At 44.6% G+C, this 15,516-nt stretch overlaps 5 protein-coding genes across 5 annotated transcripts, besides 5 other annotated features; 3 read left to right on the forward strand and 2 right to left on the reverse strand.

The window, feature by feature from the left end:
* Positions 1-491: 491 nt before the first annotated feature.
* Positions 492-525: a mobile genetic element.
* Positions 526-906: 381 nt separating this feature from the next.
* On the forward strand, positions 907-1,674 carry FPSE_10643 (uncharacterized protein; the record flags this gene model as incomplete). Its single annotated transcript, XM_009263760.1, has 1 exon — positions 907-1,674. The coding sequence occupies one exon, from the start codon at positions 907-909 to the stop codon at positions 1,672-1,674; it is 768 nt and encodes a 255-aa protein (XP_009262035.1).
* A 385-nt stretch (positions 1,675-2,059) lies between these two features.
* Positions 2,060-2,169: a repeat region.
* Positions 2,170-2,861: 692 nt separating this feature from the next.
* On the forward strand, positions 2,862-5,405 carry FPSE_10642 (uncharacterized protein; the record flags this gene model as incomplete). The annotated part of the gene is made up of 5 exons (XM_009263759.1): positions 2,862-3,163; positions 3,217-3,488; positions 3,539-3,909; positions 3,961-4,601; positions 4,655-5,405. The coding sequence occupies 5 exons, from the start codon at positions 2,862-2,864 to the stop codon at positions 5,403-5,405; spliced, it is 2,337 nt and encodes a 778-aa protein (XP_009262034.1).
* Positions 5,406-8,518: 3,113 nt separating this feature from the next.
* On the reverse strand, positions 8,519-10,752 carry FPSE_10641 (uncharacterized protein; the record flags this gene model as incomplete). The annotated part of the gene is made up of 3 exons (XM_009263758.1): positions 8,519-8,536; positions 8,583-10,166; positions 10,222-10,752. 3 exons carry the CDS (start codon positions 10,750-10,752, stop codon positions 8,519-8,521), a joined length of 2,133 nt encoding a protein of 710 aa, XP_009262033.1.
* A 460-nt stretch (positions 10,753-11,212) lies between these two features.
* FPSE_10640 (uncharacterized protein) lies at positions 11,213-13,467 on the reverse strand (the record flags this gene model as incomplete). Its single annotated transcript, XM_009263757.1, has 4 exons — positions 11,213-12,388; positions 12,440-13,033; positions 13,086-13,261; positions 13,308-13,467. 4 exons carry the CDS (start codon positions 13,465-13,467, stop codon positions 11,213-11,215), a joined length of 2,106 nt encoding a protein of 701 aa, XP_009262032.1.
* A 1,050-nt stretch (positions 13,468-14,517) lies between these two features.
* On the forward strand, positions 14,518-15,341 carry FPSE_10639 (uncharacterized protein; the record flags this gene model as incomplete). The annotated part of the gene is made up of 6 exons (XM_009263756.1): positions 14,518-14,598; positions 14,637-14,651; positions 14,825-14,889; positions 14,949-14,977; positions 15,234-15,240; positions 15,335-15,341. 6 exons carry the CDS (start codon positions 14,518-14,520, stop codon positions 15,339-15,341), a joined length of 204 nt encoding a protein of 67 aa, XP_009262031.1.
* Positions 15,087-15,231: a microsatellite.
* Positions 15,236-15,273: a repeat region.
* Positions 15,342-15,400: 59 nt separating the features above from the next.
* Positions 15,401-15,487: a microsatellite.
* Positions 15,488-15,516: the final 29 nt, after the last annotated feature.

Raw genomic sequence — 15,516 nt, forward strand, 5'->3', positions numbered from 1 at the left:
TTCCGGATTTTCAAGCAGAGGGGTCTTGGCGGATAAGCCTCTTGATGATGAGTAGAGATAGCACGTCCATTAATTGCATGTGAACTTCACTTCACTTCGGCCAAGCCACAGCTTGAAGTTTCTTGAGGTCAGCGTTTGCCGCATCCAAAGTTCAACTACAGACACGTGCCTAGAGCGTGACGCATAGCTTGGTATCACGGATGTTGTACTTGCCTCAATCACGCGTCTGGTCCTACTCCTGATCTATAAAAGCTCGCAAAACGCCACCCAAGTCATCATCTTCGGCCACCTAGCATCATCTACCGAAGTATGTCTTGCCATCATTGGCGCATGCCTACCGTCTTGTGCACCACTAATCAAGCAGTGGCTTCAGAGGTTCGTATCTACGGTGCAGGACAACAGCAAGGGTACTACAAATAAGAGCAACAAGACCACATTGGTCACTATAGGCGAAAAGCAAAGTCGTGGTCATACCGGCTCGGATGCGCAAGAGGATGGTCTTCAAGGTTCTTTCGAACTTCTTGATGATAATGGGAGCTTCCAGGATTCAACCGACGGCTTGTATACTGATAGAGCTCGCTCTGCTGTAGGTAATGACAAGTCTGGAGCGTGGAATCAAGTACATATTCGGCGCGACTTCGAGGTTGGGAGTGAAAATGGAGATATTATATTGAGAGGCCTTTAGCTTGGTACACTGAGATGTTAATTTCCAGTATGTCCGCCATAGTCGTGGTGATTGGTTGTTGTAACGAAACTATTGCTGCCACGAACAAACTATCGATTTTAAAAGGGGACAATCGCCGCAGAAATTTTATATAATACTTTAAGCATGTAGTATTTCATTCATCTTTCCGCTGTTTATTCTTTCCATTTTCTAAATCTCCAAGCCATTTAATATTGAACATCATGTATAGCCGTCGTTTTATTGCTGTAGCGACGCTTATTGGTAGTTGTGTTGCTAGCCCCTGCAAGCCTCACTCGTCGTTTGGCACAACCACGATTGCCACGTTTAACACCATTGAAGCCACATCAACTACCGACACTACTGATTCCTGGAGCGCCATCGAAACCACTACAGCCTTCACAGACACCGCAGCGGTTGGCACTTATGAGACCTCGACGTGGTCTGCCGAGATTCTGACCTTTGAGTCCACGACCACCGTTGAACCCACAACTACCACAGCTGCCACCGAAACCACGAAAAATGTAGAACTCACGACTACTACAACCGCTGTCGATGCCCCTACTCCCCTCACAACGTTCACCCTCAAGGTCGGCAACTCAGTTCAAATGGACCTCAACGGAGAAACAATCAAGATCAGGGACAGAGACCCCTACTTTATTTTCCTCAAGACCAGCCCTGCTGTTGCAAGCCAATATCAAACCGCTACCTTTTCGGTCGAGCCGTCGACAAATTATCTCAAGATAGGCAATCTCTACGTAGTTGCCGCTGCTGCACCACATAGCTCTCTCTCTGCCGCAAGTAGTCTGGACCGAACAAGCTATATTATTTGCACTCCGCCTGTAGCTGCTGGAGAAACGCTGGCTTGTGTAGTGCAGGGCACAACCCGAACACAGTGGATGGTGGTTACAGGAACCGGCGAGAAGGCTTTGTTCATCAGGGACGTGGGCTCTAATGATGGATTCGACAATTTTGATATGATTGTGGGATAAGCTTGTTGATACTTTAAATGTTTTGCAACACAAGCGCCGAGTTAGAAAAGGGATTGCAAGATGAACTTTTAGTTACGTCAAGTGTTCTAATCAGTGACTCTCAGTCAGGCGCTCTCTTGGATTATTTCTGACGCTGAAGAGAGTGGGCCTGATCGGTTGAGACCGTCGGAGATAATATGAATACTATTTAGAATTGATAAAGTGTAGGGTATGTGAACTTTTAGGTGATAAACATCCTTGCCCAAGTGCTTACGCGGCTTACACGATGAACTGGCTGGCAGCTATTATTTATATATGTCAGCACACTCTCAGAGGCATACAGACATAATGAAATAGCGACCACTTCAGATAAATGTGTAATCAGTATATTGCTACTATAAACACCTTATATAAATTAATTTAAAAGATTTTTACTTATATTATCTTAGATAAAAATAAAAATACTCTTCTCTTTTAAATTTTTATATTTAATATTAGGTATTTATTTAATTTTATCTCACTATTTTCTATTATATAATTGAAAGTTAAATATAGGTATAAAAAAAAAGTAGAAATGCACATTTATTACCCCTATGGACTATAACGTTATTTTCTCATGTTTCAGAATACGGCACCGGTGTCTTACTACGCTCCGAGCCCGATATATCAATCCAGGGCAAAGCAATCCTTGAGCGAATTATTAATAAAGTCCGCAAATTTATGCTTAACCTGTAATTATTGTTACATCGTATATGTAGATTTCTTTATTGAGAGTTTTGAAGATATTGAGAAGACTAGGGCTCCGGCTTACAGTTAATTTTTTTTTAAGTAAGTATATGTAGATTTGGAACTAAACACGGCCGGGAACAGAGAAGACCGATACTCCGCGGGTCAGTTGTAGATAGTGGATATTTAGACAACAGGTCTGCTGATCCTTTCCGATATCGCAGGGAAGACATGTCAGGCCCTGTAGACTTTATACGATTTCATTGGAATATAGTATAACTACGTTAGAGATGCATGGGTACGTACACCTGTAGTCAGTTTCTGGAATTCCGAAAACTAACTTAAGGTTCATATTAAAGCCCGCATGCCAAGCAAGTATACAGAGTGACTTATAAAGATAGAAACCGCCACGAGACATGCCATGGTCCGTTCTACTCTCATCAGCAACTTTCAACACATCAAGTATCCAACCCACCACAGTTATGGGGTTCAAAGTCATTATCGTGGGCGGTAGTGTCACCGGCTTGACCGTGGCTAATATGTTGGAGTGTTTCAACATTGACTATGTCCTCCTTGAAGCTTACCCACACATCGCACCTCAAGTTGGTGCCAGCATTGGTATTTTGCCCAACGGTTTCCGTATCCTGGACCAGCTTGGGTGTTATGAACCCATCATCGACCTTGCAGGGGAATGTCGCTACCCCCTGGGATGCATACGGGGACCTGATGGTGTTCCATTGACTGCTGCCTCAGAAACAAGCCTTTCAGTTCATTTGGAGAAAGAGTAGTCCAAACTTGTTGGATAATATCTCAATTCTTAGCTAACAAGTATTATAGAACGGGCTATTCATATACTTTCATCGATCGACAAATGCTACTGCAGATTCTTCACAACAATATCAAGCACAAAGATCGGATTCTGCCAAACAAGAGAGTCACTCTTGTCGAATTGACTAGTGACGGAGCTCGAGTTCACACCAAAGACGGTTCCACGTTCGATGGCGATATCGTCGTTGGAGCTGATGGCATTCATAGCAAAATCAGAGATGAAATGTGGCGAATTGGCAAGGAGCAGAGTCCTGGATATTTCCCCCAAGATGAAACCTCACGTATGTTGAATCATTCAATCAGCCCTCAACGTTTCTAAAGGCTTGAACAGGTGTCCCGGTTTCAACTAGATGTATATTCGGCATCTCTAACCGGCCCCCCAAGTATGGCACTCGAGCCCAGCAGCAGATCATTGGGAAAGGTTACTCCTATCTTATTGTTGCAGCACCTATGAACCGAACCTACTGGTTTCTCTTCGATGGACTCTCGAAAACTGAATATGGTAACGAAATTTCGAAATACTCCAAGGCCGACGAAGAAACACTAGTGAACGATCGTCGCAATGATGTCATTGCTGAGGATGTTAGCTTTGGCGACTTGTACGACAAAAGGATTATGTCGACACTGGTTCCGCTTGAAGAATACGTCTTTGAGAAATGGCATTATAAGCGAATCATCACGATCGGTGATTCAGCTCACAAGGTAAGTCCCTGACATGGCATATCTGCGATAGAACTAACACCCTATTTACAGATTGACCCGGCATCTGGCCAAGGAGGCAATGGTGCTATTGAGGCTGCAGCACTACTAGTCAACTCAATTATGGAACAGCTTCACTCGTCTCCCCAAGGCCTCTCTGAAACTCAAATCGAGGCTGCCCTAGCAAAAGTTCATACTCTGCGATATGAGCGATCCTGTGATCTGGTGTCGGGAGCACACACGTTACAGAAGATAACAAGCCAGAGAATGCCACTGGCTAGTCTCTATCAATATCTCGTCCCATATTTCGGCCCAACCTCGACTGCCGACCTTATCGTCCCAATCTGTGCTGCTGCTCCCAAGATCGAAGGTATTCCCGTACCACACCGACCGCACTGTGTTCCTTTTGAAGATGAGCTTCCTGTCAAGCCCGTCAAGAGTAAGTTGGCAAGGCGGGTTCCATGGATTCTTGCGAGCGGCCTTGGTATATCGGCATATCTTACGCTTGGAAAGAACTCCCTACAGGGAGCAACATGCGTCTCTGAGGTGTTGAAGCAATGGGGAACTGGGGGTGCTTTGGCACAATCCGTCGGCTTAGAATCTGCGGCTAGCCTTGCCATCAGTTTGATCCCGACTCTCTCCACATGGCTGGTTGAGGGATCTCGAAATCGAATCGTTCTTGATCCTTTATCATGGTTCGTAGCCCCCTCATATGAATAGTTCTGAAGCAGTGACTGACTCAAAACAGGACATCATTACAATCCGGCATATACGCCATGGCTGGACCAGCATCAATGCCCACTCTCTTCTCTCTATCGTCTGTTCTTTTATCCACCCCTTGTATCACAAATAGAGCAGTCAACACAAAGGTTGCCAGTTCTATTGTACCAGGTATAGCCTTGGGGTACATAGCACCTACTCTAGGAGCGCTGATTGCTCCCGGCACTAAGTATATGCCACAACTTGATCTCATATGGCGAGCACACCCAGTGCTTTGCATCGCCTTGACCCGAGGGATCGCAGCGCTCCGAGCTGGGCGTGACAACAAGGGCAAATCCGACGAAAGAGAAAAGAACAGCGAGAAGAAGCCAATCGACTTCATTTCCGACGACGAGCTTCAGATGTATAGCGGCGCCGATGTGTCAACACTCAAATGGATCCATGGCTCTGCCTTTGCTGCCAGTATCATTCTACCCCTTGCTGCAAAGCTTGCATCAAACGCTGGTGTGAATATCTTCGGCAACGCTGCCGACACAATTTTACCTATGATGGGTTCCGTCCCGGCGATTAGTACTATCAACGCCGCATCAACCCTCGTATACTGTCTATACTCTGCCTGGCAGTTGCGATCACTTGGTTTCGTCAAGACACAGCAGGCTGTCATTGGGGGTTTTGCTTCAGTCACTGCTCTGGGTCTTGCAGGACCTGGTGCTGCTATTGCAGGAATGTCTTATTGGCGGGAGTCTGTTATCTCGGATTTGGGAAAGTTGTATAGCTAGAGAGAGTTGAAGATCGCGGTATGGATATTGAGAGACGCATGTAAATCACTTAGAGATTTTTAGATTATTGGGGGATTAGAGACATAGACAGCAAGTAGATCATTTATTCAGTAACATAGACGAGCAAAATATTTTATAGGCCTTAAATTCTATTTTCCTTAATAAGCAAGATGTCCCCTACTGACTGCAATGAATCTAGTATCTACAACTTCAACCCTGCCACTATTCAATGCTTCTGGTATTATGGACAAATGACTACAGCAATTCATTTCCTATTGCCGCCAGAGCAAGAACCACATAATCTGGAAGGCGACTTCCAAATTTACAGACATTCAGTGCACGACTTAATGGTTACATCATAAGTCACCTGATCAACGCAACACTTCCCCCTTAACCAAGAGCTGTTTTCTCTTTGTTCTTTTTCTCCTTAGAACATCAAAATCGGGTATCTTGATATGACAACAAATATGCTCAAGTCCAATGCCGGCCCGGGCAAAAGAACGTGGCAAGAGAACTACCGTCTCGCCGAGCCGCTCATTCGACAAGCCTGTGCGACATCTGGAACCCCGGGACTGGCAATCGGGATTTTCAACCACGAGGGCAGGATATTCGACAAGTATCTGGGTTATCGCGACGTACCTCAGAAGCTGGCGCCGAATCCTGAAACTGTTTTCAACATCGGGTCTATGTGCAAAGGCTTTACAGCCGTCGCTGTTGCCTGCCTCGTCACTGATGGAAAACTACACTGGGACGACCGCGTCGAGAAGTTCATCGATGAACTCCATGGTACTAACATTGGCCAATTCACTATCCGGGACCTTTTGAGCCATCGCACTGGTCTATGTCGCTCAGACGCACTCTTCATCGGATCCGACAATCAACTCCTACTGTCTAAAGATCAAGGGACTTCATTACTTGCCTCGCTTGACACCAGCAGCCCGCCCCGTCAAGACTTTATCTACAACAATTTCGGTTATCACGCAATTGGCTGTGTGATCGAAAAGGTTTCGTCCATGAGCTATGGCGACTTTCTCGAAAAGCGCATCTTCAAGCCTCTGGGAATGACTCGGACATTTACAACTCTTCCTCCATCCCAGGATGTGAATGTATCTCTCGCCTACATGCCATATCACAATCTCCAACTCCGACAAGTTCCCAGTCCTCTAATTTCGAGCGATACCGTTGCTTTCTCCGCAGGAGGCATCCGCAGTTGCATGCGCGACCTAGTGACCTTCTACAATTCTCTCCTACGTGGGTTGACCACGTCGAAGAAACTTGAGATACTCAACCTCGATCATGACAAACTCCAAACGGTATTTGAAGCTACAATGCCTCTCAAGGTCGCCGCGTCGCCTCGGGAGCAGTCGTATGCTTTAGGGTGGGCACGCACCCAGTTACCAAACCAGGTCAGCGAGATCACTGGTAACTCAGGCTTATTGGAAGACTATCCACGTATTGGAAGTTACGAGAATGGGCCTTTACTATTCCATCATGCGGGCAACAACATTGGCTGCTCATCATCAGTCTATTTGATGCCAGAACTGGATGTTGGAATCGTTGTACTTGGCAATTCGCTAGGACATTGTGATGCAACCGACTGGACTTGCCAGATTCTGACTGAAACCATTCTGAGCCACGACATCAAGATTAACTTTCCCAGTTTCATCTCCGCCGCAGCTTCGAAGGGGCGCTCAGCTATGGAGCGCGTACAAGATGCCCTTGAAAGAGAACGAGTACCAAGCGAGCCCCCTCGAAACCCGAGCGTATACAGGGGGGTCTTTGGGCACACATCACGCCAATTTTACATCCAAGTCTTGCTCGACGCAAATGGAGAGCTGGCAATGTTGCTTCAGGGTCGACAGAGTGAGAAGTATACTCTTCGCCATTATCATCGACACACTTTCGTGTTTAACGAAACTTTTGATCAGATTGTCGACCGTGGTCAGTGGTGCAGGCCCTACTGGTTTTACAAAATACATTTTGTGTGGCGCGATGGAGAGATAGTTGCTTTGAGGTGGAAGATTGACGATACGCAGGAAGAAGGGTGTGTTTTTGAGAAGCTTGGTTAGGACGCATGTGGTTCTGTAACAAACTTGCACTAGTTTTATACCAGCAGCCACTTGATATTCCCCGTAAGCTGATACTGGAGCGGTGTCGATGGCTGTATAGTCGAAGTCAATAGCCTGGCGCGTAAGAAACCTATAATCGTCGAAGTCAGAGCCTAGTAAATAGACAAGAGGGGCGAGCCCCAGAGAATCAACTTGAACCTCATTTTGATTCATACGTTGCCACATTAGGTAAAACAGGTAATTTACTATCATATTCACGTTGAAAACCGATTTACACATGTTATTATGTACGGCAGGATTAGTGTAGGCTGCAGACGTCCTGCTTTTTGACTGTCCGAGAAGACAAGTTGCGGAAGCAGGTACATTTAAAAGCAGGGGGTTAACTCAAGGTTCGTTGCTGCACCGCAGCACAGCGGTTAACTCGTCGCACCTTGGACATATCCAAACATGAACGCTTACTTCGACGCCGATTAATACAGGTACATTGCACACACAACTTTGTTTCCCTATTATTGACTTTGTTATTGTGATGTGAAAGAAAATGCGCAGCCATACTATCACAACTCCTGATTTTGAGATCTCCTACGCTCAAGAACAGCAATTGATATTACTCATCCTAAAGAATATCTAACAGAGGTTAACTAACTATCATGTGTCTTCTAGAGATAACAGGAGCAGCATCTGTTTCACTTAGAGTCATTCACTATAACCAGGTTATTCTTAAGGGCAGAAAGGAACAAAGTGTTTAACATTTTAAAGGAGGTATTAAAGTGTAGTTTTAATTGAAACTTAAAGAAGTTTATATATATTATAACCACGCTATTTTTTAGGTATCAATCTCACCAGGGTGCTCTTCTATCTTCCTCTTTAGCGCTAACTGCCCACGCTCTAAGTCTTCCCTTAACTCTTTATCCAGCCTGTCCGCTATCAAGTTATAGATTTCCTTATGACCTTTTATAAAAGCCCATTCACAAGCTGTCCCCCCATGTTTATCACGGAAGTTTATATCTAACCCATCGCTATCAAGGAGAAGTCTAACACTTTCTAAATAGCCTTTCTGTGCTGCATATATGAGTGGTGTTTGTCCTATCCAAGAATCTTCAAAAACTTCTTTCTTGACATTTGGATCAGCTTTACCAGTCTCCAAAAGCAACTTGACAACTGCGACATGGTTTCTGTAGATAGCCACTAATAGCGGCGTGTCTCCCCGGACATTACTTGCATTTGGATCAACGTTGCCGGTATCAAGTAGCTTCTTGACCACTGTATCATATCCCCGCCGGGCGGCTAATAGCAAGGGTGTTTCGCCTTGCTTGTTCTGATAATCCAGGTCCACCTTGCCAGTGTCTATCAGTAGCTTAACAACTAAATCATTTCCAGATTCGGATGCCCATGCCAGTGGTGTAAGACCATGTCCAAGTTCGGCGTTAGGGTTAGCATAGAACAGCAGCAATCCGGCGACTACCATATCGCCGTCATCTATTGCCCAATTCAACGGCAGCCATCCGCCACATACGCCGAGCAAGGCGTCGATAATTTGGTCAATTTCCAGTTCATTCTTTACCATTAGGTCTTGAACTTCTTTTGTTGCCTTGGAGGCCTCCCATACCGTCAGAATGCTCTGTAGGGCATGTATTGATTCCTTAAAATAGACGCTTGAGAGATGGAAATCCAACTCTGAAATCGCGGTGGCAATGTCCAGCTTGTTAACAATCTCGCGCAGCCGATATTCAATCTCAGAAAGGGATTCTTTCTCCCTATATCTTAACCATACGTATGCTCTCTCTCGATCATCTTTCGCCATAGACGGTTGAATGGAGTTCGTTGTTGTAGGCGACATGGCTGCGACATTTGACGGAGGCCTGTTCCCCTGGTCTTGCTGCATATCCAAATCCCATATTAGTTCGAATTTGGCAGACGGTTTGCCGAGCGATTCAACGAGATTAGCCCAATTCCATGTGTCAAAGTACATGGAAGGATATTCTGCAGGTTTGATCTGGGGGGTGATTGAGATAAAGACAATAACCCAATTCAGGCCACATAGCCTGATAATAGTAGGCATTGAGCACCCATCGAAAAGGCAGACAATGTCTCCGACCTCTGCAGACTTACTTGATGCCTTGATACTCCAACATGATGTCTCGTGGTATTCCATGTGTGGAGTCTTCCAATCTATTATGACGTTTTGGCTCTCTTCCCGTGCCTCGACCGATTGAACCTTTCCGAGAACGTGGGCCAAGGTCACGATTACGGCCACCTGGTTATCGTTCCAGGTGCTCACAGATAAGCAACGAGGAAGAATGTAATTGACGAGTTTCTGGAGGAGCCGATCCCATGGAATCTTGTAATCAACCAATAATCCCGCATCGTCAAGGTCATCAGAGCACATGCCGAATAATGCATAGATCTTATCGTGACGCTCTGTGGCTTGACGGTTGTGATACATCCCCACTAGCTCGCTTAAAGGGCATATGTCAAGTGAGAATCTTACCGACCTTTCAGCTATTTGCTTCGGACGGAAGATAGCCCTACGTATCAGGTACAACACGGGGCTTATCAACAGCTGTAAATCTAGATCGCCATGGTAGGATAGCTCTAGCGCGCCAATGCCAGTGCAGAAAGCATATCCATCTATTTCCACGCGACCGAACTTGACTAAGACGTGTCGCGCCGCAGCTACTTCTTGAAGTACCTAAAGCGACAGTATTAGTAGGGTTTTTCATCATGTATCGACACACACAGCGTACCCAAACACGTTTGAACCAGGGAAGCTTAAGGATCTCCAAGATTGGCTCTTCGTCAGGTTTGCTTATTTCAACCCCATTGCATGCACTAGCCGCGGCGACACGGATTTCCTCAAGTGCATCTTCGCTTCCAACTGTCGTTGCTTCTCCAAGCCAAACAATGACTGAACGTGCTTTGGCATAGATCTGAGCCATCAGCTGGATCTGCTGTTCCTTTTCGGTTATGTTCGTTTGGTTAATACAAACGGCATCTACCCATAGGAAACGCTCAAGAGAGGTATGTCGAAGACGTAATAGAGCTGCGTAAAGGTTTGTGCCAACTGAGAGGCTGCAGCCCTCAATGTCAATTGAATGAGGCTTATTTGGAGAGCCCCATACGTAAGAAAGCGCTTCGTAGAGGCAGAGACCCTCTGAGTCTCGTAGCTCGATAGAGGAGAGCTGACATCGGATGGTAGATTGTTTATCTTGATGCGGCTGAAGGCGAAGGATGCGGATACAGCCGGCAGGTAGTTGAGTGTACTGGTATGTAGACATGATAGAATTAAGCTTGGTTGAGAGACTCAACGTTTGGGTCGTAGAGATAGCTTTATTACGGACAGGCCGGTGCGGGGAATAAGTGGATCACAATATGATTGATTGGTTAGTTGTATTCCTACTCGGTTTTAGCCGCTTTTTAACAGCAGCCATGCCCAACTAGTAGGGTTTATGACAGCCGAGGCGCTCTGTATATTTATCCGTGCCACTTCGCTTAATATCAATTGATATTTGGCCAGCTGTCTCTAATCTTCCCACTTAATACTGATTGATAAATTTGGTTACGGTGAAAATAAAACGTCATCGAAGCTAAAGAATCACCTTCAGCTGTTATTCTATTAGTAATCGACTATGTTAAGTAAGGGACCTATCTACTATGATGTTTGTATTGTTGATCTATATTTTTATTGTCCAACTAGCTATTCAAGACCTTGTGAGCTTTGCTCGTTTTAATAGCCTTTTAATCGTATCTTCTTCCACGGTCAAGCGCTGCAGTACCTGCACAATTACTGAACGCAATTTTCCCTACATCAAGCTGCGGGTGTACATCGCCTATTCGTACACGCTCGTTCTTCAGCAGCCTGATCCTCTCAATACCTCCCAGGGTACTACCACCAGCCGGCACTGCGAAGTACGGCGAGTCTCTTGTCAGCATCGAAACACTACCCAATATGTCTGGACTCCTGATTTTGCACTGCAAGGCAACATGTCCAATGGTAAAGATAATCATGGCAAAGGCGGATGCACCATAAAGACTCATCCAGAGCCAGTCCACCTTGTAAACCTGGCCGGTAAATTCACTCCACGTTCCCGTACTATTGCCCCAGTCTGTAAGGGGCGTGATTGTAGTATTGATGAATCTGTCAGTCATGACTTTTGAAGATGGCGATATCCCATCAGCGCCAACGATGATGGACTGCTCGAATGACGATCTGACAACTGTATTTAAAATCGTCCCCAATCTTGCTTCGAATACTGATAGCGGTACTTTGTCTAATGGTGGTGGTGTAACAAACTCTGTGAACTTGTAGAATTCTCCAATGGGGCGTGCTAGGGTTGGGTCTCGAAGAAACAGGTTGAGTATGTCATTCTGCGCTCCTTCGGGGTCTGGGAGGAGGCGAGCGGTCCAGGCTAGTACGGGAAGGTTGTACGCAAATGAGAACACAGTAGTATTTGCCCTGGTAGGTTTTCCCTTTGTGTGCCGTAGTTTCTCGACGGAACATGAGAGGAACCCAAAGTCAGTAGACCGGGAGCATCGGACCTCAGCATCAACATAAGAAGTACTAGGGGTGCACGTGGTCATGCCCCAAGAAAAGCGATCACTGGAGTCGTTAACGCTGGCGGCAAAGAAGGCCAGTTTTTGCTTCAATGGTCGATCGCGACTCATATCCAGGATTGTAGAATTGGGTCCATTCCGAGTCTCGTTGAGATATGTGTCCTTGATAAGATCCAACTGGAAGTTTGGTGGGGCATTGGGCGACCCGAAGATCGACTCTCTTGTCTCACGGTAGGCAGTGAAGAAGGAGTTATTGGGGTAGTTGAGGCCGATGGTGCCTTCGGAGGCAATAGAATCAGCTAGAACCAGTTGTGATATATTATCTTGAAGCCAAGCGGTTCCATTAATCCAGGGTTCACACTACATATCAGTTGTTAGCTGGTTCTGATAACTGGTGAAAGATACACGAACCGACAACGAAATATATGATGATTGAACTATCATAGTAGAGTTTCCGGCCCGCCTTGTTGGTGCCCCACGAATCGGTATCCCGACAAGGGATTCATAGGGTGGAATCGTATCATTCGGGACATGAACCCAGTTATAGGGGTCGTTGGAATCGTATCCGTCAAGCAAATGCAAGTATGGAAGTCGCACGTTCCCCCAGACATCCTGCTTGCACAGTCTTCTGGCCTCGTCGGGTCCGCCAACCTGGTCCAAGGTATCTCTAAAATTGGGACTTGATCCATTGGCGTGCATTAAACGGGTGGCGGACGATGAGAAAGCTGCTCCGAATATTGTTCGTAGTCCGAAAGGCAGTGCATACAAAGCTGGCAATGCATCAAACCCGGCGCTGAAGTTGATGGATGGGTACGATATGGTGGGAAAGTCAAACGATGATGTCTCAGCTTGCAAAGCAACAGCACGAAGCACACTTTGACCTCCCAGAGGACTCAAAGTCCAGGCCACAATTAGGACTGGAGTCCAAACGCTGAACAGTTTCACCCAGAAGAATGACTTGAGGGTGTTGGTTAATGTAAGGCTGCCGAGTAGAATCTCAAGTGTCTACATATTGTCAGTTGACCCGTTGGCAAAGGTGAATGGCGTATGTACTCACACCAAGTGTTGTTCCTCTCTCGCAGCTGTACAAAGCGACACTTCTCAACACTGTACTAAGCACAGCTGCGAATGCGATAGGCCATAATGTCGCGGCAATGCTGGCAGCCTCCAAAATACGACTTCCGAGCTGCGACTCAGGTTGCTGGTGGAGAGAAACGATATATACCGCAAGAACTAGAGAAAGTGAGATTGGGCGTTTGTGTGATTCTTTCGTACGTACCTATAAATGGTGCTGGTATGAGAAACAAGCTGCTAGCAAGAAGGATATTCTGCCATTTGGGTAAAGAAGCGTCTTTCAACGTTGATGAATCGGTGGGCCAACCTTGCGGTACTGGCTCGTACAACTTCCCTTCATGTCTCATGCTGTCGTTAACAACCATGGCGATCGTAATTATGACGTTAATCAGGGATATTGTTCAGGCTGAGTGAAGAAATCAAACATAATTTACAAATCCTTTGAGATTATAATAGAACAAATATAATGTCAAATGCTCTAACGAGAAACATCAGGCTGGCGGCAATTGCCACCACGAACTAGAAATGACGAAGCGCCAAACGCACCGTAGGCCAATTAAACAAAAGACGTTTAGAAATGAAACTGCTTGGCCACGAACATGGCGACCAAGTTCTTACTAAGAGGGGACTTTAGTCAGTGTCGGTCGTGTAGGACAAGAAACCGGCGAATGGAAATGAAGGATGAGCCGCCAATGCTGACGCTGTTTCATTCTCAGCCGCAAAGCGCGTTGAGTAGCAACGGGCTGTAGACACCAACATTGTCTGCGTTGTGTGATCAATCGCCACTTCGTGATAATACCTAGACAGCTTTCACGCATTAATAATCACATTATTAATCTGAATGTGAAGTTTGTCGTCCAGTGTTGACGAAATAGGTGTTGTCCACTCCAATCCCGTTCATCATAATGGAACCCAAAACTCGTTGGCGTCTTTTCAATATTTTAATAGAACAACTGCGAGAAGTAAATAGTTAGTTTGGGCATTTTTCAATTCAAAGTAGCCAGCCGCGTTCGCTGTGGCTCCTGAAGTTGCGTAAGTGATGCGCAATGTGCAATGTTTTGAGGCCTGCGAATAGTCCAGTTGCATTGACCACTTTCTTGGTTTTCAGTGTCTGCCTACCAGCCTTACAGGAACCTGACCAATCTTGACATTGTAAATCACAAAACAATGTGCCCTTGCCCCTGCTTCAGCTGTCAAAGATCACTTCCCGTTTGACGAAGGGCTAGCGACAAGTGCGAAACATAGCCACCATATCAATGTCGGCTGCGCTCTGTGTAACCATTGCCACAACTAATTAAATCAGGCTACCAGCCATTCTTTCAAGTTGATTTCTAATAATTCTTTAATTCACGCAAAGTCGTAGTCCCCTCCTTTCATGTCTTCATTTTATACATGCAATCAATTTGCACTGCATTATGTATGCGAGTTATCTCGTCGACCAAAAGGTGTGCCAAGCCCTTAAAGATGTAGTTGATTCAGATGTGGCTGGATGGGGTGTAAGTCTAAGTTCTAGGGCTAACTAAATCTGTTCAAGGAGACTCACAGTCGCGTAGGTCATCACTGCATTCACTGCAGCCATCTTCCTGAACCTTTGTGCTATCGTAACAGCATATCTTCTCTTTGCGCTGCCCACAACTCGATAGCAGCCTGTCGACCGACTCTCTCTAGAAATAATAGGGATACATATTCCGAATATTCCGACTACTAGCAACCATTATACAGGCAACTAAGGACATGACGGAACAACTTCCGAAACCCCAGCCCCAGACTCCCCAGAAGACCCTCCTGTATTAAGACCTATTTTAGAGTTAACTTATAATACTACACTTAAGAGATAATAAACTAGGGCTTTAAGGGTATTAATCCTAGGTATAGGTAATTAGTAACTGTTTATCAGTATAGCTCTTATAATACTAATGCTATTAATAATAAGAGGGCTATATAGCTTAAATAAATCTCTCTCTATTTACTCTTTTAAAGTTATTATTATATTAGCTTATTTTTTATTTATTATTTAATTATACTTTTTAATAGTTATTTTAAATACTATTAATAAAAAGTAAATTTTATAATACTTTAGGGCTAATATTATATTACTTTTTTTTTACTTTTTATATTTTATATAATATAGTTAATAAGTAAGTAAATTAAATAAATAAGTAAATTAAAAATCCTTTACTTTATATCTTTACTATTTAATTAGATAATTCTTAATAACTTAATATATTATAGTCTTTAAATAAAGTTAAAATCTTTTTTACTTTTTAAGCCTTTTAAAATAACTTTAATTTTAATTTTTAATAAAATATAAATATATATTAAGTCTTTTATAATACTTTATATTATTATTATAATAATATTTAATTATAATATAATATTATTTAAAAGTTATAAAAACTATTTAATTTAAAAAA

The sequence above is a fragment of the Fusarium pseudograminearum genome, chromosome 1 (genome assembly GCF_000303195.2).
Source record: "Fusarium pseudograminearum CS3096 chromosome 1, whole genome shotgun sequence".
NCBI lineage: Eukaryota > Fungi > Ascomycota > Sordariomycetes > Hypocreales > Nectriaceae > Fusarium > Fusarium pseudograminearum.